This window comes from Podarcis raffonei, chromosome 6 (assembly GCF_027172205.1).
Source record: "Podarcis raffonei isolate rPodRaf1 chromosome 6, rPodRaf1.pri, whole genome shotgun sequence".
Classification (NCBI taxonomy): domain Eukaryota; kingdom Metazoa; phylum Chordata; class Lepidosauria; order Squamata; family Lacertidae; genus Podarcis; species Podarcis raffonei.
In genome coordinates, this window is record NC_070607.1 from 99,871,770 (window position 1) to 99,893,503 (window position 21,734).

The 21,734-nt window shown below is 53.8% G+C and overlaps 2 protein-coding genes across 2 annotated transcripts; one reads left to right on the forward strand and one right to left on the reverse strand.

Annotated features, from left to right (window-relative positions):
* The first annotated feature begins 2,187 nt into the window (after positions 1-2,187).
* On the forward strand, positions 2,188-5,668 carry SNRPB (small nuclear ribonucleoprotein polypeptides B and B1). Its single transcript, XM_053394822.1, has 7 exons — positions 2,188-2,283; positions 3,015-3,166; positions 3,840-3,951; positions 4,530-4,682; positions 4,850-4,988; positions 5,170-5,295; positions 5,483-5,668. The coding sequence occupies exons 1-7, from the start codon at positions 2,281-2,283 to the stop codon at positions 5,518-5,520; spliced, it is 723 nt and encodes a 240-aa protein (XP_053250797.1). The 5' UTR covers positions 2,188-2,280; the 3' UTR covers positions 5,521-5,668.
* A 1,401-nt stretch (positions 5,669-7,069) lies between these two features.
* DDX27 (DEAD-box helicase 27) lies at positions 7,070-21,713 on the reverse strand. The gene is made up of 21 exons (XM_053394825.1): positions 21,580-21,713; positions 21,253-21,375; positions 20,868-20,927; positions 19,540-19,711; positions 19,287-19,336; positions 19,083-19,169; positions 17,247-17,352; positions 16,993-17,166; positions 16,724-16,874; positions 10,774-10,873; positions 10,397-10,538; positions 9,714-9,867; positions 9,538-9,619; positions 9,224-9,401; positions 9,009-9,115; positions 8,608-8,710; positions 8,396-8,493; positions 8,160-8,289; positions 7,973-8,063; positions 7,515-7,592; positions 7,070-7,405 (listed from the first exon to the last, which is right to left on the reverse strand). Exons 1-21 carry the CDS (start codon positions 21,667-21,669, stop codon positions 7,387-7,389), a joined length of 2,295 nt encoding a protein of 764 aa, XP_053250800.1. The 5' UTR covers positions 21,670-21,713; the 3' UTR covers positions 7,070-7,386.
* Between the last annotated feature and the right edge of the window lie 21 nt (positions 21,714-21,734).

Below are 21,734 nucleotides of genomic sequence, written 5' to 3' on the forward strand. Positions count from 1 at the left end.
GCCTCTGCACAGGCCCAAAGACAAAGGCCCAAAGCCCTGGCAAGCAGAGCCAGCCCCCTGGCTAGGCAAGCTCTTTGCCCCCCACCCCCCGGCTTCCAACAAAGACCTGGCAAGGAGGGGCACTGCTCTCAGAGGCACCCAGCACCACCTCCTGCTGTCCTGGCCAATTCTGGCCTGCTCCCAAAGACTGCCCGGCCCCACCTTCCTAGAGCTGGGAAGCCACTGGGAGGGCAGCCTGGCAAGGAAGCAGGGCAGGGTGACCCAGATGCCCCAGCTCTGCTCTGTTGCCAAGGAGTTGCCCCAGAGGAAGCGCAGGCGAGTGAGGGGCCCCTCTCCTGACCACAGCAGCCAGCCAGGCCCCCTCCCAAGGGATGCCAGGGAGGACACGGGCTCAGCACCTCTTTGCCTCGCAGGGGCCAGAGCAGCTGGTGCCTCTGCCTGCCTCCCCTTCACCACCAGCCTCCTATTCAAGGCCAGGCGCACTTAACCCTCTCCTGGCTGCTGCTGCTGCTGCTGCAGCTCTAGGGTTCAGTAGCTTTATGTGACCGACTCTTACTTTTGCCAGGAGATGTGGGTCATTATGGGCTGTGCAAGTTTTTGAACAGGTCTTTTTTTTTTTGGAGGGGGGAATAAAGCAGGCTGCAACATACACAATACATCCAACCTGTTTTTCCAAGAAAAGTTGAATATATTTTAAGGGCATCACAGTTGACCATTATGATCTGCCCTTTAGTTTTTAAGAGAGGTGAAGATGAAGGCGCTAAACTATTTCATGTTAGTGAGCCCAGGGAGCTGGGTCTCCCAGGGATGGACCCCTGAAATAAAGGGCACTGCAGATCGAACCCGAGATTTAGCTAGCGCTGCATCTCTTCCGGATGCCCACATGCACGCATTCTGCTGGCTCTTTTTAAAAGAAGGGTGTGTTTCTCCAACGTCCCGCCCTGAATGCTTGGGCAGAGGCTTCCATCAGGCATGGCAAACCCCATATGCTGCCAAGCCCACCAGGCAGCTCCACACCCCAAGTCCCTTCTTTGCCTCTCCCCCAACTGCCACTCTGCAGCGCCCCAGGGTGCTGCCCACCCCAGGCAAGTCCGGAGTTGTGGCTCCCCAGCCAGGTTGTGGTAGAGCAAAAGCAGCAGCAGCCCATGAGGAAGCCGCCTCCTTCTGGGAAGGGAAGAGGAACCAGCCTCCTTCTGCAGAAGAGCCAGGCGACAGGAAGCCCGGGGGCATTTCGGGGGGGGGCTGCCCCCTCCTCTCCCGCAGGACCAGGCGCTCTCGCCCCCCAGGCCCTCCCACCCCCAGCCCCTGCCTGCCTGGGAGGGGGGAGCAGAGATGGGGGCCCAGATGGGCCAGGGAGGCGCAGCTGCCCCACTGGGGGCAAGAGCAGGAGTCCCCCTACAGCTGCGGCTTATGGGAAGGTCCCAGCGGGGGGGGGGAGATGCTTGCCGGGCGCCCAGTTGGGGGAAGAAGCCGAGCAGCTCCTCCCGGCCAAAGGAGGGGGTCGCCGCCCCCTCCCTCCCTCCCTCCCGCCAGCCTCCAGACGCCCCCCCCCCGCGGGCCTCTCCGGAGCAGGAGAGCAGGCGGCGGCCCGCGAGGGCCTCTGTCCGGAGATGGGGGGCCGGAGGGGGCCGGCCGGTCTCGCGCAGGCCCAGCAGGGGGCGCCCGTGTCCCCCCCCCCGCACAGAGCGGCGTCCGGGGGAGAGACTCCCTTTGAAGTCGCCGGGCCCCTCCCCCCCCCGCGTGACCAACAGACAGAGGGGGCGGAGGAAACGGAGCCCCGAGAGTCGCCGCTCCGCCCCGGAGCCGAGGCCGGCCGCCCTCCCCGCCCCGCGCTCACCCGGCTGCCCGGGACCCTCCGCTCCGCCGCCGCCGACGCCGCCGCTCTCCCTCCGGCCGCGGACCCGGCTGCGTCCCGCCCCTCCCGCCCGGCCGCGCAGCCCCATTGGCCAGCGACACCCGCCACTCAGGAGCGCGCCTCGTCCCCCATTGGCGCCCGCTCCACTCCGTCTCTCTCCAGCCCGGGAGGCGGGGCCTCGTCGCCCGGCGCCGGCTGCCATGGAGACCGAGCAGCTCCGCCCTCCTCCGGCGGTCGCCCGGGCAACGAGCCCCGCCTCCGAGGGGCGGGGGCGGGCGCCGGAAGAATGGCGGGGAACGTCCGGTCGGCGGGCGCTTCCGGTTCCGCTCAGGCAGCGCGAGGCGCGTCTTTGGTTCGTGAGGCGGCGGGAAGGAAGGAAGGCAGAGGGAGCCGCGCAGGGAAGGAGGACCGACGCCGACGCCACCATGGTGAGGGGGGTGAGGGGGGGGTGGGCTTGGGGCCCCTTCCCCTCCTTCTGTTGTAATCAAAAATTGCCCCTTTTCCCTTATGGGGGACACAAGAGCCCGTATAGAGCCTTAGGTGGGTAGGAGAGAATAACAGAGGCCAAGCAGAGAATATGGAGAAGCAAAGCAGCACGTAAGCCTGATCTTTATCGATCTGTTGCAGCAGGGGGCTCCCCTCACCACACGCAGGAGAGGAGGAGGACCCAGAACAAAGGTGTGCCTGCCCTTATATAGACATTTTAAATTGCCCACCTTGGAGTCAAAGACCACCCCCAGAAACATCATACCTACATCACAGAAAAGGCGGTCTAAGCAGAGATTTGAATGTTGTTTTTCTCCTGTCCTTATTTACCTCCTGTCTGGCAGGTTACCTGTTAATGGTCACTTGATTGGATACCCTGGGGAGCCTGGCCAGTCTTTTGTAATGATAAATACTTAGTTCTGGGCCAGGTCACAGGCTCACACCCTATTCAAACACAGACATACCCTTAAGACAGGATTTGTGAAGGAAAAGACAATGAGGAGGCTTTTCCATTTTCCCTTGACCTTGCAGAGAAAACATTTGCTCAGTTTAGAAATCAAAATGGCTTCAGATCGGTCTTCCTGTGCTGATCTATGTACGTGCGGTTACCATATATCTAAGACCTCAAAATACCTATCAAACTTCTCCCCCCCAACTCTCCCCTCCCCCGCAGACGGTGGGCAAGAGCAGCAAGATGCTCCAGCACATCGACTACCGCATGCGCTGCATCCTGCAGGACGGCCGCGTCTTCATCGGCACCTTCAAGGCCTTCGACAAGCACATGAACCTCATCCTCTGCGACTGCGACGAGTTCAGGAAGATCAAGTGAGCGGCCGGGGGGGAGGGGCTAGGGGGCCCCCTCAGCAACACCCCCAAGCAGAGGCCGGCCCAGGAGGGGCCCCCGACCCAGCCCCTCATGACACCTCCTGAGGCACAAACCAGTCAGGTGGAAGGAGGGGCATCTGCAACCAGGGCTATAGCTCAGGGTTGGAGAGGTGGGCCCCCGCCAGGGGCACAGGCTGGGGGCACGCTGCTAAACTGGCTTAAAATGTGCCCATAAATATGTCTATAAATAGAAATATTGATTCTTGCCTCATAAAAGGTTTTAAATAGAGTGAATTGAATGGGGGCGTGGAGGAGAGGCAGAAAGAAGAGCTCATTTGTCAGTGGTTAGGGGGCACAATCTGGACAGTTCTGTCAGGGGCGCAAGATCACGTCACCAAAGGAGCCCTGAAGGCGGCCGGGGTCTCCCCCTGCCTGGTCCTCCTTGGGGAAGGGCAAGCCTTGCTTTCTGCCCATAGGACCCCAGGGACGGTGGTGCTTCTGCCATAGCCTGGGGCCCCCATTCGGTCTCTCTCTCCCCCTTTGACCCCCCTCCAATGTGGCATGTCACCCACCTCTCTGAGGGGCCAACAGGTCACCCCCTGTAAAAGTAGGTGTAAGGGGCAGAGATGCTTGTGACACAGCTTTGGGTTGCTTCTTCCTTCCTTCCTTCTAGGCCCAAGAACTCCAAGCAGCCTGAGCGGGAAGAGAAGCGAGTGCTGGGCCTGGTGTTGCTGCGAGGAGAGAATCTGGTCTCCATGACAGTCGAGGGGCCACCCCCAAAAGATGTAAGCGGAGCCAGATTAGGGGAGATGTTTGCTTGTGACCTTGTCCTTTCCCAGAATAGCTTAGTAGAGGGGTCCTGACAGCACCCCTTTAAAATTGCAATGCATCGACTAAGTCTGGCTTTTGGGGTTTGCTCTAAAATATTTACAGTCTGCTTCTGGAACTAAAGGACATGTCAGTATATATTTATTTTGAAATGTCTGCTTCTTCTACATATCAGGAATAGCACAGAATCAAAAATCAACATGGAGAGTACCAGGGAGGGGTAAGAAATCAATCAGAGAGGATGGGGATTAATGGCGGCGGAGAGGAGTAGGGCAGCCAAATACTCCTTGGTGTGGTACTTGGAAGAAAGAAACTGGAGTTTCAGGGGAGTGCTGGGAGAAAAGTCAGTTTTTGGGGTTGGGAAGACAAAGGTGAAGCAGATAAGTGTATGTGTCAGTCCGTCCCCAGATTAAAAAAAATATTATTATGCAAGCGGTGTCCTGACTCACTGCTGAGCATGGTAGGTTTTTTGTTAAGAACCTCACCCCCACCACTGGAAAATTGTCCTGCTTCAGTTACTGTTTGGCTCTTTCAGACTGGCATCGCTCGCGTGCCCCTGGCTGGAGCCGCTGGAGGACCTGGTGTTGGCAGAGCTGCTGGAAGGGGCGTCCCCGCAGGAGCTCCCATGCCCCAGGCACCCGCAGGCCTGGCTGGCCCCGTGCGTGGTGTTGGTGGCCCATCCCAGCAGGTAAGCAGGAGGCACGTCCTCCCAATAAATGGCTTGAGGGGGGAGGAGTCTGGGGCAGCTCAAGGACATTGGCATTGGATGTTGGCAGGGGAGGGAACAGCAATGGATCCCTCTAGCTTGGGATCTCACTTGCAGGAGATCTCTAAAAGCCTCTTCTCCCCTCCCAGGTGATGACTCCTCAGAGCCGAGGGACAGTTGCTGCTGCAGCGGCTGCCGCAACAGCCAGTATTGCAGGAGCCCCCACTCAGTATGCGCCCGGCCGCGGAGGCCCCCCTCCACCTATGGGCAGAGGGACCCCACCTCCAGGTAAGCAGCAACCCGGTTGCCTCCCCCACCCAGACTGGCAGAACCTGGGATGAAATGACAGTAACTGAGCACTGTGAAGAGTTGGTGTCAAAGCAGGATTACTCTGAGGTTCACTTTGGGACTTGGGGGAGGGGTGGTCTGCGGAGTCAAGGGGACTGAAGTGGCTTCCTTTTCACTGCAGGGATGATGGGGCCTCCCCCTGGCATGCGGCCCCCCATGGGCCCCCCGATGGGCATGCCGCCTGGCCGAGGCTCCCCGATGGGCATGCCCCCTCCTGGCATGAGGCCTCCTCCCCCTGGCATGAGAGGTGAGTCAAGGGTGCGGGTGAAGCCAAAGCCAGAGTGCTTTCCGGCTGCCTGTCGGCCTCCTGTGAATGGAAATCTCACTGGAACTAAGGGGAAGGGAAGGGCAAGGTTGTCCTTGGGGCGCAAGAGCACTGCTGCCTCCTGGGGCCGGAGCTGCAAAGCTGATTGCCTCTGTTCTGTCCTTTCTAGGTCCCCCTCCTCCTGGCATGCGCCCACCCAGGCCCTGAGAGGGGACGCTGTGAAGGGAGCAGAATTTGAGCCTTTGGACTTCTGTCTTGTTCACCCTGAGGGAATGGTGGGGTGGGGGGGTTGTGTGTATGTTTTATATTTTGGGGGTTGTCATGTTGCCCTTTCTAATAAACACTGGGAAATTTCCTGCTGTGGTGGTGCAAATTTATTCTGAGATTGAGCAAAGCAAACAAGTCTAGGCTTCCTGGAGGGCTCTTCCCCTGGGCTCAGGAACTTAAGAAGAGCCTGCTGGATGAGGCCAGTGGCTCATCTGGTCCAGCATCCTCTTCTCACAATGGCTGACCAGATGCCCCAGTGGGAAACCCGCAAGCGGGACCTGAGCACAAAAGCAGCCCTCTCCCCTCCTGTGGCTTCCAGCAAGAGCTATTCAGAAGCTAGTCACCAGTTTCTTGCCCCTCATCTTAGGTTCAGTGCAGGGAGCTCACGGCAAAGCCTGGGGGAGGGGGACGTTGCAGCCGTGTCCCTGTGGTTGCTGCCAAGGCATCAAACTGCTCAAACATTCCTGAAGAGGATGAGGTTGAACTTTTGCTAATCTGCTGCTAGGAGGCAGGCAGGAAAAGCCCCAGTTGAGAACTTGCTTGCTATTTAGACAGAAAAATCCCCAAACGGCATGGGCTGTGGGCAGTGTTACAGTCGCCAAATGGAATGTCTACGTGCCATTTTGGGGCAAGACTAAAGTCTTATTTTTCCAATGATGGACCGACTGATTATCAGTGAAACATCTGGCTAGGATGACAACCAGGAGCTAGGTTAAGAACTTAAAAGTCGCTTGATCTATGGACAATCCAGAGTTTTCTTGATGGTGACACGGACCATTCATAACATAAGAATATCCTTCACAATTGTGAGCAGAGCAGTGGGGTGTGGTAAGGGAAAACAAGCTACAACAATTAACTATAACATTGTTCACGGCTCCTGCCCAGGCTGCACAGAAAAAGCTTATTGTGAAGAAAAAAGAAAAAAGAATTTCTCCCTCACAGCATTAGAGGCATGATACTGTATTTTTTCACTCTTTAGGACGCACCTTGTTTTAGAGGGGGAGAACAAGAAAAAAAATATCTCCCCCTCTGCTCAGCGCCCCTTCAGCGAAGCGGCAGGGGGAACCCGAAGCCTCCGGAGCATGGAGGGAGCGCTCCCTCTGCGCTTCAGAGGCTTTGCGTTGCTATCGCTGAAGCCAAGGAGCCTGCATTCGCTCCATAGGACGCACACACACATTTCCCCTTAATTTTTGGAGGGGGGAAAAGTGTGTCCTATAGAGCGAAAAATACGGTACGTATTTTTCTTGTTTTGTCCCATTCTGGGCAATTATAAATGCAATTATAAATGCAAATAATTGAGCTGTAAATAAATCATGATTTATAGCAAGATTTCTGCCATCTTATTACACTGTTCTGTCCTGACACTGGGAATTTTTGACTTCATATTTCACAGCACACTTGAGTGGTACACTTTCCAAATTCCACACAGAGGTTCTCTACCATCACCCACACCCTTTTTTTTTAGAAAGTGTCAATGAGACCTGTAGTGTGTCGAAAAAGTCATTTTTAATGATAAACATGTAGAATAATCTACAGTTTTTCAGAACATGAACAGTTTCTTCCTCGGTGAGAAATGTTAGAAAGCAAATGGGGCTGCAATATGCAGGCAAGCAAGGCACTGGTGAATTCCGATTTTCAGGCCGCAACAGTGGGAAGCGGTCTGGCTTGTCCTTCCCAGGCCAAAGCTGCCTCCAGCTGCCCGGATGTGGCTGGTGCTGCTGCCTCCAGGAAGACTCACTTGGATTCCAAGCCTCAAAAGGGCCTCCGCCATCCAGAAACCCACGAAGGCAGCCCAGGAGAGCTGCCTCACTTCTTCCTCTTGTACCTGCACAAGGACAGGAAGCAGAAAGCGCGTCAGTCCTCTGGTGGAAGAGGCAGAAGAGAGCCGGAGGGAGAGACATGGGTGGAAAAGGCAGGGAGCACAGGAGCCTCACCTGGAGCTGGCTGCTCTGAAATTCCCTCCTTTCCTTCTTGAGCCAAGACCCAGGCGCTTGCGGTCTTCGAACGAGGGCCTGCAGGAAAGAGATGTCAGGATCACGGCCAGGCAGGGCCTCTGCTGACAGAGGGGGCGGGGCTGGCACAAGCCTGTCCCCCCAAAGAGGTGGGCGCAATTCCTTTACTGAAGGGGGTTGGAGTAGATTATTCTAGCTGGGGAACTTCTGGCCCATTTTAGCAGCTGGTTTCGATGCCAACTGCTTGGTACTTTTGGGAAAGCAGGAGCCCCTTGCACTCTGGCTCCCAAGCCCCCAACAACTTTCTTGCTTGGGGCGCTCTGCACATCAAAGATCGCCTTTGTTCCTCATCTGTGGACTGGAGAGGTCACTCCTAGCCCTGGCAAGAGGATCACCAGGACCGTGAAGGAAAGGGATGATGGGGGGCGCACAATACTCACCCCGCCCGATACTGCTTCAGGGCTCTCCGGCTGGTGTTGGTGAGCTCCTCATCAAACACGGACGTCTTCTTCTTGTGCTGCTGCCTGGGCCCTTGAGGAACGTGGCAGAGAGGGAGATCCCAGGTTGAAGCCAAGGCGACCTGCAGCCTGGCAGCCCCCCCCCCCGAGAAGTGGAGCTGTTGCTTACCTCCCTTGGCCGCTGCGGACGGAGCCTCCTCGGGGATGGCCCTGGCACGCTTGGGCCGGCGATTCCTCTTGGCCAGACGCTCGGCATACATCTGGGACTTCAGGATCTCGAACTGGGACCGCTCTTCCGGCTGCAGGGAAAGCACAAAGGGGGCTAGCAGTGCTCCCCCCCAAACTCACTCACTAGCCCCTCAAAACAACCACCCCCCCATACACACACACTCAGCCACTGCTCACCGTCAGCTGGGCCGCCTTCTTCTGAGACTCCTTCATGAACTTCTTCCGCTTCTTGGTGCCTCGCAGCGCCAAGTCAAACTCCTGCAGGGCCTTGGCAACTGGGGGAGAGGCGAGATCCCAGAGGCAGAAGGTGAGAAGCCAGGCAAGGAAAGAACCCCCTTTTGTGGCCAAGGCCCCCCCGCCCCCTCCCGCTCTCCCGGCCAGGCCCTTACGCTTCTCCTTTTTTCTCTCCTCGCGGCTCTGGAACCAGCTGCGGGCAGCGCCCTCCGCCCCTTCCTGAGCACTTGTCTCCAGTTTCCGCTTGGCAGTGTTGATCTAGGAGGAGAGCAAAGTCAAGGGGCTGCTGTTGGGAGAGCCCCTCTTTGGGCACAGCCTCAATGCCCAGGAACCTCGGTAGGAAGCCAAACCAGGGCTGCCCCATGTTCCCTCATCCACCTGGCGGGGCTGTGTCCCACGGGGGAAGTTACCACAAAAGGAGCCAACTAAAGAGGAATCCCGGAGGGGCAAAGAAGGAAGGCACTCAAACCAAATTGCTCTGCAGGAACTTGCTTGCTTCCTTTTGCAAAGATAAGTGCTTCCATGAGCCCAGGCACCCCTAAGGCCTCCTCCTCACCTGGGCCTCCGAGTGCTGCAGCTCCCTCTCCTCGCGCTCCAGGCGCAGCACAGCGTAGACGTCCGACTCCAGCTTCTCAATCTTCTCCCGGAAGCGCAGAATCACATCTGGGGGCAAAGGGCAGCTGCTCAGCCTCCCACAGCGCCACCCCTGGCCTAAGGGTGCCCGTCCCCATGCCCTGCTGCCCAACCCCGCCCTGCTGCCACCATGCTTACCCTGGGGAAGGACCCTGGCCTTGACGGGCGCCTTGGCGGCTTTCACAATCTCCTTCAGCATCTTGCGCTCCTCCTCGCCCACCAGGGAGACGGAGCGGCCGGCCCGCCCTGCGCGTGCTGTGCGCCCCACGCGGTGCACGTAATGCTTGGTGGTGTTGGGCATAGTGAAGTTGATCACCTGTGGCGAGACAGGAGAGCCTCAGGAGAGCACCTGCGGGACTGGGGCAAGGGCCCACCTGGTCCGGCATCCCGCTCTCCCAGTGAGAAGCTGAGCAGGAGCCAAGCTGGGGAACAGAGAGGGGAGAGACACTGACCGTTTTGACACCTTCAATGTCCAGTCCTCGTGCCGCAACGTCTGTGGCCACCAGCACATCAATCTGCTCGTCCTTGAAGCGCCTGCAGACAACGGCAGCGCCCGCAGAGAGGGAGCGTCAGGAGCAGCCGGCCTCTCTTGCACACACCCCTCCTCCCCACTCCCAACCCTGCCTACCGGAGCCCTTCCAGGCGCTGCGCCTGCGAGAGGTCGCCATGCAGCTCCCCGACACGGAGGCCCATCAGGCCCAGAAGGATGTGCAGGCGGTGCGCTTGCTTCTTGGTCTGCGTGAAGAGCATCACGTGGTCCAGGAATGTCCGAGTCAGCAGGGCTGAGGAGGAGAGGGATGGGAGGACACAAAACTCACAGATGGCCTGTGGAACTCACTCCCACAGGAGGAGGTGACGACCACCAACCTAGGATGCTTTAAAATAGCATGGGGGAGGAGAGGGCTTTCGGTGGCTTTTAGCCAGGATGGCCACGCTCGGCCTCCACAGTTGTATCTGCAGTGCTTCTGAATTCCAGCAGCTGGGAACCACAGGAGGGGAGAGGGCTTTTGTGCTCAAATCGGGCTTGGGGGGGCTTCCTCACTGGGGCATTTGTTTGGGTGCTGGGCTAGATGGGCCTTTGGCCTAATCCTGCAGGCTCTTCTGATGTTCTCAAAAGCCTGATGGATCAGGCCAACAGCCCATCTAGTCCAGCTTCCTCTTCTCATGGCAGCCAAAAAGAGGCAAACAGGATCTGAGCACAAGAGCGACTCTCCCAGCAACTCATATCCGGCAGAGCAACCATTATGGCTATGTGCTATGGGGTCAGAAGCTGCCCCTGAGGGCTGCTGGACCCCCACTCCAGGCTCCCACCTGCCACAATCGCCTCCCGGTCTCCCTCACGGCTGGGCCGGATGCGGACAAACTCCTGGCGCAGAAACGGGGCCACATCTGTGTTGCTGTTCACAAAGACCCGGACAGGGTTCTTCAAGGAAACGGAGGCCAAGTCTTTCACCTGCCAGAGAGGGGGAAGCTTTGTCAGCCCTGCCAGGAAGGTCCCCCTAACGCTCCACTCCTCCAAAGAGAAGCAGGACATCCCGGTCCAAGGGAGATCACAGGGGGGTCACTGTTCTGCAGCAGAGCACCAAGATTCAAATACATTACAAGATTCCTGTGGCCACTTCCTATCCGCCCAGCGCATTGTCACAACCGCACCCTCCCCAGTCGCCTCTCTGGGTCTCCCTCGGTACCTCGTCTGTCATGGTGGCAGAAAAGAGCATGGTCTGGCGATGTTGGGAACACAGCCGGATGATCTCCTTCATCTGCTCCTCAAAGTACTCATCCAGCATCCTGTGGGGAGAGGGAGAGGCAGGTGAGCAAATAGGGCAGAGGGTGGGGGTGAGGCACAAAAACTGACAACCCAGCCAGCCTGCGCCAAAAGGCCGAGATGCCAGGGGATGGGGCAGCACCCTGCAAGGAATGGCTGCAAGGGAAAGGGGAGCAGAAAATAAGAGGTGTGCAAAATAACACACAGGGTGAAGAAAGAAAAGAGGGAGATGCTTTTCTTCCCCTTCCTCATAGTACTGAAAGGTGACATGACGGTCTTCAAATATCTTAAGGGCTGTCACATGGCAGAGATTGGGATACTGCCAGGGAGATAGAATCCATCTGAGCCCCCAAGCTCGGTGCCGGACGATCCATCGACCTCCCGTAGTCAGGCAATATCAGCAATTCAGCGACACTAAGCCTCAGGCTTAGTGCACACTCTATCAGCAGAATTCACACAACAGAAGTTGCACAGCATGAGAGCAGAACATGCATATTTACAGTTTATTTGGCGTTGGTCAGAACAAAGAAGGCATGACCGTCTGCTCCGACTGCTCAGGCAAAACAGGCAGCAGAAAACGAAAGGAACTTACAACATAAACATCCTGTGAGACAGGAACTTACGCAGGCTGTTATACAAACATCCTGCTCCCTTTTAAGGTGGAACGGAAATATCCTAACATCCTCCCCCTTTCCGTGTAACCTGTAGTACCTGTGGTTCAACCCAATTGCAACCTTTGTGCGTAAACCTTCAGTTGTTCTCTGTTAACAACCTTAGACAACAGATCAGCAGGAATTTCATTTCCTGGCATGTAGGACACCTGAATGAGTCCTTTCTGAATACACTCTCTTGCACGATGTAGTTTAATCTGCAAGTACTTGGTCCTTTGCTTGCAACTCTCCGAGTTCAGCAAAGCCAAACAAGATCTATTGTCTTGATACACTTGTATAGGACATTTCACAGAAACCCCAATGTCCTTAAACAGTTGCATCAACCATTCACAATCCATGAGTGAAAATGACAGAGCATTGAGTTCTGCTTCACAGGAACTTAGGCTAACTGTCGTCTGCTTTTTGCACAACCAGTCAAACAGGCAGTGGTTGTACATGTAGCATACTCCAGAAGTGCTTGTACCATCCGTGGTGTCACTTCCAAAACTTGCATCTGCAAAGATTTCAAGACCTCCAGTCTTCTGACTGGTGAACCTCAGCCTGTAGTGCATAGTCCCTTTCAAATACCGGGCTATGCGCTTCAGAGCTTTCCAATCCTGAACAGTAGGATTGTTAGCATGTCTGCTAAGCAGGTTAGTGCTTACAGCAATGTCAGGTCTTGAACATCTGGCAATGAAATTCAGCTTGCCTAGAATGCATCTGTACAGCGTTGTGTCAGAAAACGCTTCAGCAGTACTGTCTACCTGGTAACCTGTCACCATCGGTGTGTCTGCTGGGTTTGCATCAACCAAATTCAACCTGGTTAATACATCAGCAATTTTCTGTGTTTGGTGTACCAGAAAATTACCTGCTTGGTCCCTCTCCACCTGCAGAGAAAGATAGTTGGATACCTCACCAAGATCCTTCATGTCAAAGTGCTCCTTCAGCTGAGCTAGGGTGCTTTGGTAAAAAGCCTGATTCTTCCAAAACATCAGAAGATCATCAACAAAACATAAACAATACAGTTTGTTTTGCCCCTCCTCCTTGACAAACACACACGGATCAGCTTTGCCCTGGTGAAAACCTAGAGAAAGCAACGTTTCAGTGAGTTTTGTGTTCCAACACCTGGCACTCTGCTTGAGACCATACAAGGATTTCCGCAGTTTACAGACCATTCCCTTCTGTATCTGCATCCCGTCAGGTGGAAGCATGTACAGCTGCTCGTTCAAAATTCCGTACAAAAAAGCTGTATTAATGTCATGATGGGAAACATGCATTTTCTCCTCCGCAGCGATCTTGAGCATCAGCCGAATGCTCTCATATTTGACCGTGGGTGAGTAGGTCTCGTGGTAATCCTGCCCTGGTACCTGTGAAAAACCTCTGGCAACCAATCTGGCTTTGTGTCTGACAACCTTGCCATTCTGGTCTGTCTTGGCCTTGAAGACCCATTTGCTGCCAACCAGTCTCATTCCTGGGACTACCGGTACCAGTTCCCAAGTCTGGTTCCTGTTTAAGGAATCAACTTCAGCCTTCATGGCATTAAGCCAAGGCTCAGCATCTTTAGAGGTTAACTCCTGGACCTCTTTGAAGCTTGAAGGTTCCCACACCTTCTCTGAGCTACTAAGAACAGCAGTTGCCATCTTAGCAAACTCATCAGCAAATCTCTTTGGAGGTTTGCCTTTGGTCGCCCTTTCAGACCTGCGAACCAGACGCAAGTCTTCTGGACTCATCTCCTCCTTCTTAGGAGAAAAGTGACCAATGGTGAACAGTGGTTCTTCCAGTTCATTGTCAGACTCATCAGATGGTCTGACTGAGGCCTTTGCGCTCTTGTAGTCTGCTGTGTCATCACTGTCACTGACAGCAGCAGCAGCGCCGCCCACTGAACTGGAATCCGAATTCTGATCATCATCATCATCATCATCATCCTCAGTTTCCTCAGCTTTCTCAGCATGATCTGCTTTCTTCACATCACCTTCATCCTCCTCTGGGTAACTCTGGAAAATTCCCACATTTTCCCCCCACTTAGGATTGTACTCAACACTCCTTGTGAACTTTATGGATTTAGAGTTAGTCATCCATACCCTGTATGCACCTTTTTCGTACCCCATGAACAGACCATGTGCCCCACGCTTCCCAAGCTTGTTGCTTTGTGGGGTGTGTACCCACATGTCAGAACCAAAGATTCTCATGTGTTTGACATTAGGTTGCTTACCAAACATTTTCTCATAGGGAGTGCAGCCAATAGGTGATGACAGTCTCCTGTTAAAAGAATAAACAAAATTCGCCAGAGCCTCCCCCCAAAACTTCTCAGGGAGATTGGCATCATGCAACAAGGTTTTTATCCCTTGCAGCAACGTTTGATTTGCTCTCTCCGCAAGCCCATTCATCCATGGCGATCTAGGCGTTGACAAGTCATGCTGGATTCCCTTCTCAGTCAGGAAAGCTTCAAACTGCTGAGAAGTGAATTCCCCGCCTCGATCAGTAAACAGACAGCCAATACGTTTACCGTGAGCATTCTCCAACCAAGCACAGAATGCCTTGAACTTAGGAAATGCTTGCGATTTCTGCTCGAGCATAAACACATGAATGTACCTGGAAAAAGAATCAATTAGAACCATGAAGTACCTTGCTCCTCCTAAAGAGGGCGCTAGAGGACCTACCAGGTCTGCATGAACTAGCTGGTAGGGTTTGGAAGCCTGCCTGCTAGACTCCTTGCCTTTTGGAGCAACCTTCACCTTGTTCTCTGCACAAGATACACATTTCATGTGAAATTTGCAAGGTTTGATGTCCAAACCTTCAACCAACCCAGGCATCTTGGCTAGCGCTTGCCAAGAGAGGTGACAAAACCTTCGATGTGCATCATGAATGCAACCTGCATGAAGAACCTTGTTAGTTTGTGCAACACAACAAGTATCAGCATTAGACATAGCAACACCATTGTCATCATAAGTTAGACAGAACAAACCATCCATCAACTTTGCATGCCACATGTCCTCTTTGCCTTTTCTGATGACACAGATAGTCTTCTTGAAGGATACCTCAAAACCACGCCCAGTCAGCTGTGGTACGCTTATCAAATTGTCCACAGCTCCTGGAACAAAAAGAACATTACTAATCGTAGTATGCAGACTTTCAAGTTTCACAGTCCCAACTCCTGTAGCTTGCAAAGTCCTTCCATCAGCCAGCTGGACCTCTCCATCTTGAGGTGTGAAGGAGACAAACAGATGGCGGTCTTTGGTGAGATGGCGCGTGGCCGCAGAGTCAACAATAAACCTGGCCTTCCCCTTCGAAGCAGATTTGCTGGCAAACAAAACCTTGTTTTCCACCAGCGTGGGCTTTTGCAGCTTGCCTTTAGCCTTTGGTGGAGCTGTGCCAGCAAACATAGCTTTGTTTTCCACTGGCGTGGGCTTTTGCAACTTGCCCCCCTGCTCCTGGCCATCAGGCGTGCCTTTAGCCTTTGGTGGAGCTGTGCCAGCAAACATAGCCTTGTTTTCCACTGGCGTGGGCTGTTGCAACGTGCCCCCCCGCTCCTGGCCACCTGCAAGCATCTTGCTCTGTTTACGTCTGGTCTTCCGGCCTCTGCAAAGGCTCTGACCTTGGTTCTCACGAGAAACAGAGCTCTCAGCTGCCGACTCCTTGGCTCCCTCTGGAGGCTGGAATGCTGCCTGGGATGACATCACAGTCAGCTCCCCCTGCAGCTTGCAACCGGTGCCCTCGGCATCTCTGCATTCACTAGCATTCTGGGAAACAGCCAGGACCTCCGATGCATTCAAACACTGGGCTGGGATTATTGGCTGGTGGGCCTTTTTCAAAGCATCCCACATGTCACGTGCCGTGAGATTTCCAGCAAGCGTCTTTATTTCCTCCAGAGAGACGGACAAGACTATTACGTCTATGGCTCTCGAATTCTGAGCCTGCCATCTCCCTGTCAGAGGAACTGGAGGGGCTTCACAGACAGTATGCCAGACTCCAAACTGACGCAGCAAACTCTCACACCATTTTGCCCAGCCCTGATAATTGTCCCGATTTAATTTTGGGCACTCAGCAGCTTCAGAGGCTTGGAAAAACTCCATTCCACCTCTTAACGCCAGCCGTGAGTCTTCTTCACTTCAGAGACTCCTTATCTTGGCACCCATAAATCACGAAGCCTGCTTGGCTCGGTTCCCAGGCCAATTAGGCCAGCCGGACATCAAAAAGCTCTTGCCGCAGCAACGAAAAGCCTTTGCTTTCGCTTTCCCCACACATACCTCAGCAGTCTGTCGCAGTCTTACTCTCCTGCAAGTGCCGTGAATCTGGGCCCGAAACCTATTGTTGGGATACTGCCAGGGAGATAGAATCCATCTGAGCCCCCAAGCTCGGTGCCGGACGATCCATCGACCTCCCGTAGTCAGGCAATATCAGCAATTCAGCGACACTAAGCCTCAGGCTTAGTGCACACTCTATCAGCAGAATTCACACAACAGAAGTTGCACAGCATGAGAGCAGAACATGCATATTTACAGTTTATTTGGCGTTGGTCAGAACAAAGAAGGCATGACCGTCTGCTCCGACTGCTCAGGCAAAACAGGCAGCAGAAAACGAAAGGAACTTACAACATAAACATCCTGTGAGACAGGAACTTACGCAGGCTGTTATACAAACATCCTGCTCCCTTTTAAGGTGGAACGGAAATATCCTAACAAGAACAGCCTTGTTTTCTCTCGCTCTGGATGGGAAGACTTGAACCCATGGCTTCAAACGACAAGAAAGGAGATTCTGACTATAGACATAAGGAAAAACTCTCTGACCGTAAGAGCTGTTCGACAGTGAAGCGGTCTCCCACGAGAGGTGGTGGACTCTTCTTCCTTGGAGGTTTTTATGCAGAGGTTGGGTGGCCAGCTGTCAGGGATGCTTGAGCTGAGATTCCTGCATTGCAGGGGGGTGAACTAGATGGCCCTTGTTAGTACCTTCCAACTCTACTGTTCTATGACAGCTCTGTTCTTCCTCCAGTGCCCAGGGCAGCCTACCTCTGAATATGGGGTTTGGGGGTTCACAAATGGGGAGAGCATTGCTCTTGTGCTCAGGTCCTGCTTCTGGGGTTCCCTAGGCAGGCCTCTGATGGACCGCTGTGAGAGAAGGATGCTGGCCTGGGGGGGCTTCCTTTGGCCTGATCCTGCAGCCAGGCCTCTTGGTGTTCTGAGGGCCTCTTCCCCCCCCCCGCCTGTGCCCAGAGATTCCCCTCACCTGTCAGCCTCGTCCAGGATGAGGACCTCAACGCTGTCCAGGTGGAAGGAGGGGCAGTTGTGCAGGTGGTCAATGAGGCGTCCAGGGGTCGCGATGAGGATGTCGGGGCCCGAGCGCAGCGCCGCCTCCTGGGTCTTCAAGTCCAGGCCCCCTGCAAGGACACAAACCGGGCGGGGGCATGAGCTCCCCTGGTGGGCAGGATGGGTGCAAACAAAGTCACGCCCCCCCCCCCAAGGAGCCCTCTCCATCTCTGGGTCCTGCTCACTCACCCACGGCCAGGCAGGCGGTGACACTGGTGAACTGCGCCAGCTGCTTCGTGACAGAGTGCACCTGAATGCCCAGCTCCCGGGTGGGCACCAGAACCAGCACCCGCGTCACTGGGGCTTGGCGGGGCTTGTAGATCAGGCGCTCCAGCACAGGCAGAATGAAGGCCGCTGTCTTCCCTGAAGACAAAGACGTAGATCAGCCTCCTGGCCCACCCCAAGCCTTGCCCCACCCCCACTCCCTTGAACCCGGGGCTTACCTGTCCCTGTAGCCGCACATGCGCAGATGTCCTTCCCCAGGAGCCCCACAGGGATGCAGGCCTTCTGGATGGGGGTCGGCTGCTTGAAGCCCAGGGCGGTTATTGCCTGCCAATCAGAGCCATTGGGAAGAAGCCAGTGTGAGCAGGTCTCTGCCCTACAACTATGCCAATGCTTAACTTTTCTGCAATCTAATACCGTATTTTTCCGTGTATAACACGCCCCCTATTTTTGGGGACTCCAAATAAAGAACTCCCCTATATGCACTATCCATGTATAAGACGACCCCCAATTTTAAACTTGAAAAAATAGGGGGGGGGAATATAGTCTTATACATGGAAAAATACAGTAAATAATTATTATTACAGCCCCAGAAAGTGAAATACTTGATTCTGGTGGCTGGTTTCAGAATCTTTAGAAAATAATCAAAATCAGAATCTTTAGAAAATAATCAAAATTTTTAGGAAAGTGTTTTTTTTTATACTAATGGAACCAATTACAGAATGTGGTAGAATTTCTTCTTACAGCTTTGGACAGTTGAGTCATGTAATAATGGAGAAGAATTCAACTAGATTTCGGAGCATTGAATTGTGTGGACTGAGCGAAACGAAATATCCTACTGAAACAGCGGGAACCAATCTAGACAGCTGCTTTGACGGCAAAGTGTGCATGCACAAAAGGTCAACACAGTATCTTCTTGTAGCATTTACAGATCTACCTTCAGCTTTCGACTTGATAGACAGAGTTTGGTCTAAGCTGTTCAATACAAATATTGAAAAAGGACTATTGATTTTAATTTTAATTTAAAAACGACATTCTTATGCTCATCTTAAAGTGAAAGCAGGTTAAATGTCCACCTTACTAACCCTTTTTTAGCAAATAAACTGGACTGACTGACAACTGACAAGGACCCCCTCTCCCCCCATGAAGTGACCCTGACCCTGTGATCACCACCTGAGACCCTTCTTCTGATGCCTCCTCCATGAGGTCCAGAGGGCGGGCAAAACCTTTTCTGCTGTGGCTCCTCATTTGTGAAAAGCTCTCCCCAGAGAAGCTTGCCCAATGCCTTCATTACATATCTTTAAGCGCCAGGCAAAAACAATTTTTCTTCAACCAGGCCTTTGACTGATTAAGCTTCTACAGCTTTTTAAATGTGTTTGTGGGAGGAGAGTGATGGGTTTGGTTTGGTTTTCTTATGTATTTTGTGGTCTCATTTTGTATTTTTATGTTGTGAACCGCCCTGTGATCTTCGGGTAAAGGCTGGCATATAAATTTAAATATAAATAAACAAGAACTTTCTTCTTCCATTCTCCAACTACAGGCTCATTTAAGGTCCATTTACCCAGAAGCCTCGAGCCCTGTTAACAGTACAGTGGAACCTCGGTGAAAACGTTCGAAAACCAAGAAGCAATGGGAGGTCGGCAAAATCCATTGAGAAAAAAGAAAAACACACAGCGGACATGTTTGAAAACAGAAGCAATCACTTCCGGGTTTTTGGCATTCAGCTTCCGAAACGTTCAGCTTCCAAGATGCTCAAAAACCGAGGTTCCACTGTATGATGAACATCCTAATGTTTTCTTTGCTGCTAAATAGTAGTTTTTTGTTTTTTATTTTGCTGTACTTCCAATAAGAGATACCAAACAAGCCTGCATTTTCACAGATCTGTTTCTTTTGTTATTTTGTTTGAATTAGGCAAGGCACGTTTGCCTAATTTACTCCTGGGGCCACAAAAGCTGTCAAATGTGATGACTCAGTGTGGGCTGAGGTTTTGCCCATCCAAAAGAGACTAGGCAACCACCTTCGCCATCTCCCTCTGAAAGAAAGCAGGATCTGGCTACCTTCAGCAAGGGCCGGGAGAGGTTCATATCTTGGAACGACAGGCTGTCATCGTACTGTGAAGCATCTTCAAAGAACTGCTCGGGTTCCTAGAAAGGAGGATCAGAAAGAGAAAGCCTGGAACACAGACTCACAACATGAGGGAAGGACCCCTGTTTCTGCAGGTACTCCTTCTCACCCAGCACCACCAGCATCCAAAGGCTCACCTCCTCTCCACCTCGCTTCCTTTTCCGTCGCTGCTTCACCTTGAGTGTATCTGTAAAAAACGACATGACCCGCCCCCGACCAAAAGATGATCAGAACACCTTACAAATCAGAGAGCAGCGCCTCCTACTAAAACCTTGATTCATGCAGCTAGCTGCAAAAAGCATGTCAGCTGCCCCACTGTAAGGCACAGAAGACGCACACTTGCTCTCTTCTGCCCCAGTGCCTGCACAGCACATCCATCGCCATGGTTACCAGCTTTTGTGAAGATGCTCTCGTCTGCCGAAGAGTACTCAGACTCCAACTCCTCCTCCTCCTCCTCCTTTGCATCTTCCTCCTCACTTCCTCCAGCATCCACCTTGTCTACATTCTCCTGTGTAGCCTCCCCAGCATCTTCTTTTGCTGGCCCTCGTTTAGCTTGCTTTTCCTGGAAAAGACCCCCCCCAAATGGGACATTGTTTTTTACTGCCCAGCCTCCTTCTCTATGGCCAAAGAGTTTATTGTCTTGACCAAAGACCGTAACAATTTCATTACAATTTGCCAAACTGTAACAAACAGCGTACAACAACTATGTACTCCAAAGCATCAAGCATATAAAGAAAGGGTGTCAGAGTTTGCATCACCTGCTAGCTCATACCTAGCTTAACTTCCATTAGACCTCTGAATCTCCAGCGCAACTTTTTGCAATATTGTTTCTTTTTCTCATCTTTCTTGCAGCCAGAACATAAAGCACCACTTTACGTGACACAAATCCATTAGCGTCAAATACGTTAGGGAATTGTTTCTGCCATTGTAAGCCTGCTTCTAAACTTCCTTCTCTAAGATTCCACGATTAAATAATGGTCCACTGAACCAGAAAAACTGCTTGAAGATTCTCCAAGGGTCTCTACAAAGATGCAATCACACTGCAGGCACCTCATGCAAAAGGCAAAGCCCACACAGCTCTTTCATGGGTTACACATGCTGCCCCATCCAGAAGCTGATCTTGCATTAAGCAGAGGATTGGGCTAGAAGACCTTCCAGGCCTCTTCCAAATGTATGGTGTTATGAATAGCCACCTGCCCTGACTTTGGGGTCCTGAAAATGGGAAGTTCTGTTGTGCTGAGATAAGTCATTCTGCAGTCACAGCGGTTCCCCTGCACATGAAATAGACCAGTTAGACACTTTGTTTTGGAGGACACTACTTTTGGAAGGCAGCACAATATCCACACACAGGTGCAACAAGTGGTGGGGACTGAGGGGTATTCAGCACCCCCAAATTTTTCAAGGAGGGGACTGAGCTGCCCCAAAATCCTGTGGCCCTCCTCCTCCTCCCTGCCGATGTTGTGTGGGCAAGAGTGTGGAGCTGGCAGCCCTGCCTTGCAGCCTCCTCCTCCCTGCCTGAGGTCGCGTGGGGAAGAGGAGGCCAAGCATGGAGCCCAGCTCTGCGCTCCCCATTCCGCACTCAGCGCTCGAGTACTGGCACATGACGTGTAACATGATGCATCACATGATGTGCCCCTGCAACGTCGAGGGCAAATTGCTGCCCTTATCCACGCAGATACAGGAACCCAGAAGACCCCAAACAGGTGGGAATTTCTAACCTGGGCTTTTCTTTTCTTTCTTACAGTTGCAATCTTCTCGTCCAGGCTGGTAGCGGATCTCTGCATAAGAGAAAACAAACAAGGTGAGTGCAGGAGTGGAACCCCAAAGATCAGAAGCTCCAGCAGGATGACCTCATGGGAACCCTGAGGCACGGAGCAACCTTCCCATCTGGACTTTGCAGGTCTCAGATAAGAGGAGCAGGGGGACAGAGAGAAGGTTCGGGAACCTTTTTTGCTCCAGAGGAGGATGAAGAAGAATTGGCAGTGGCTTCGGAGAAGCTGCCCTGCTGGATCAGGCCAGAAGGTGGTGGTGGGAGTTTTTTTGGAGGGGGGAGTGATGGCGCAGAGTATGTGCCCCTGCGGAGCCCCCCCCCCCCGCTCTCACCTTCCCCTTCAGCTGCCTCAGCACCTCCGCCCAGGGGCCTCCGCTGGGCCCCGCCGACGCCTCGGCGAACGCAAAGCCTGCCGCGAAGTCTCCGCCGCGACCGCCTCGGCCCACAGACACCTCCTAGGGGGAGGCGAGAGAAGAGAGGTGAGCGGAGAAAAGACGGAGCGAGGGAGGAAGGGAGAGAAAGAGGGAGAAAGAGAGAGAGAAAGGGGGAGAGGGAGAAAAGAGGGAGGGAGGGAGAGCAAGGCCCCGCCGGAGAGGAGGACGACGAGCGGGGCAGGCGCTGCCCGGCTCTCCCTCCCTCCCCGCCGCCCCCTCGCCTACCTCGGTCTCGGAGCCGCTCTCCTCCTCTTCCTCGGCCTCCTCGCCGCCGGGCCCGCCCAGCCTCGCCCGCCATCCTTCTCCGAGCTCCATCGTGGTGTCTGAGGGACCGGAAGTGCAGGCGCCGGGTGCGCCCACGCAGAGCTCCGCCCGTCCGG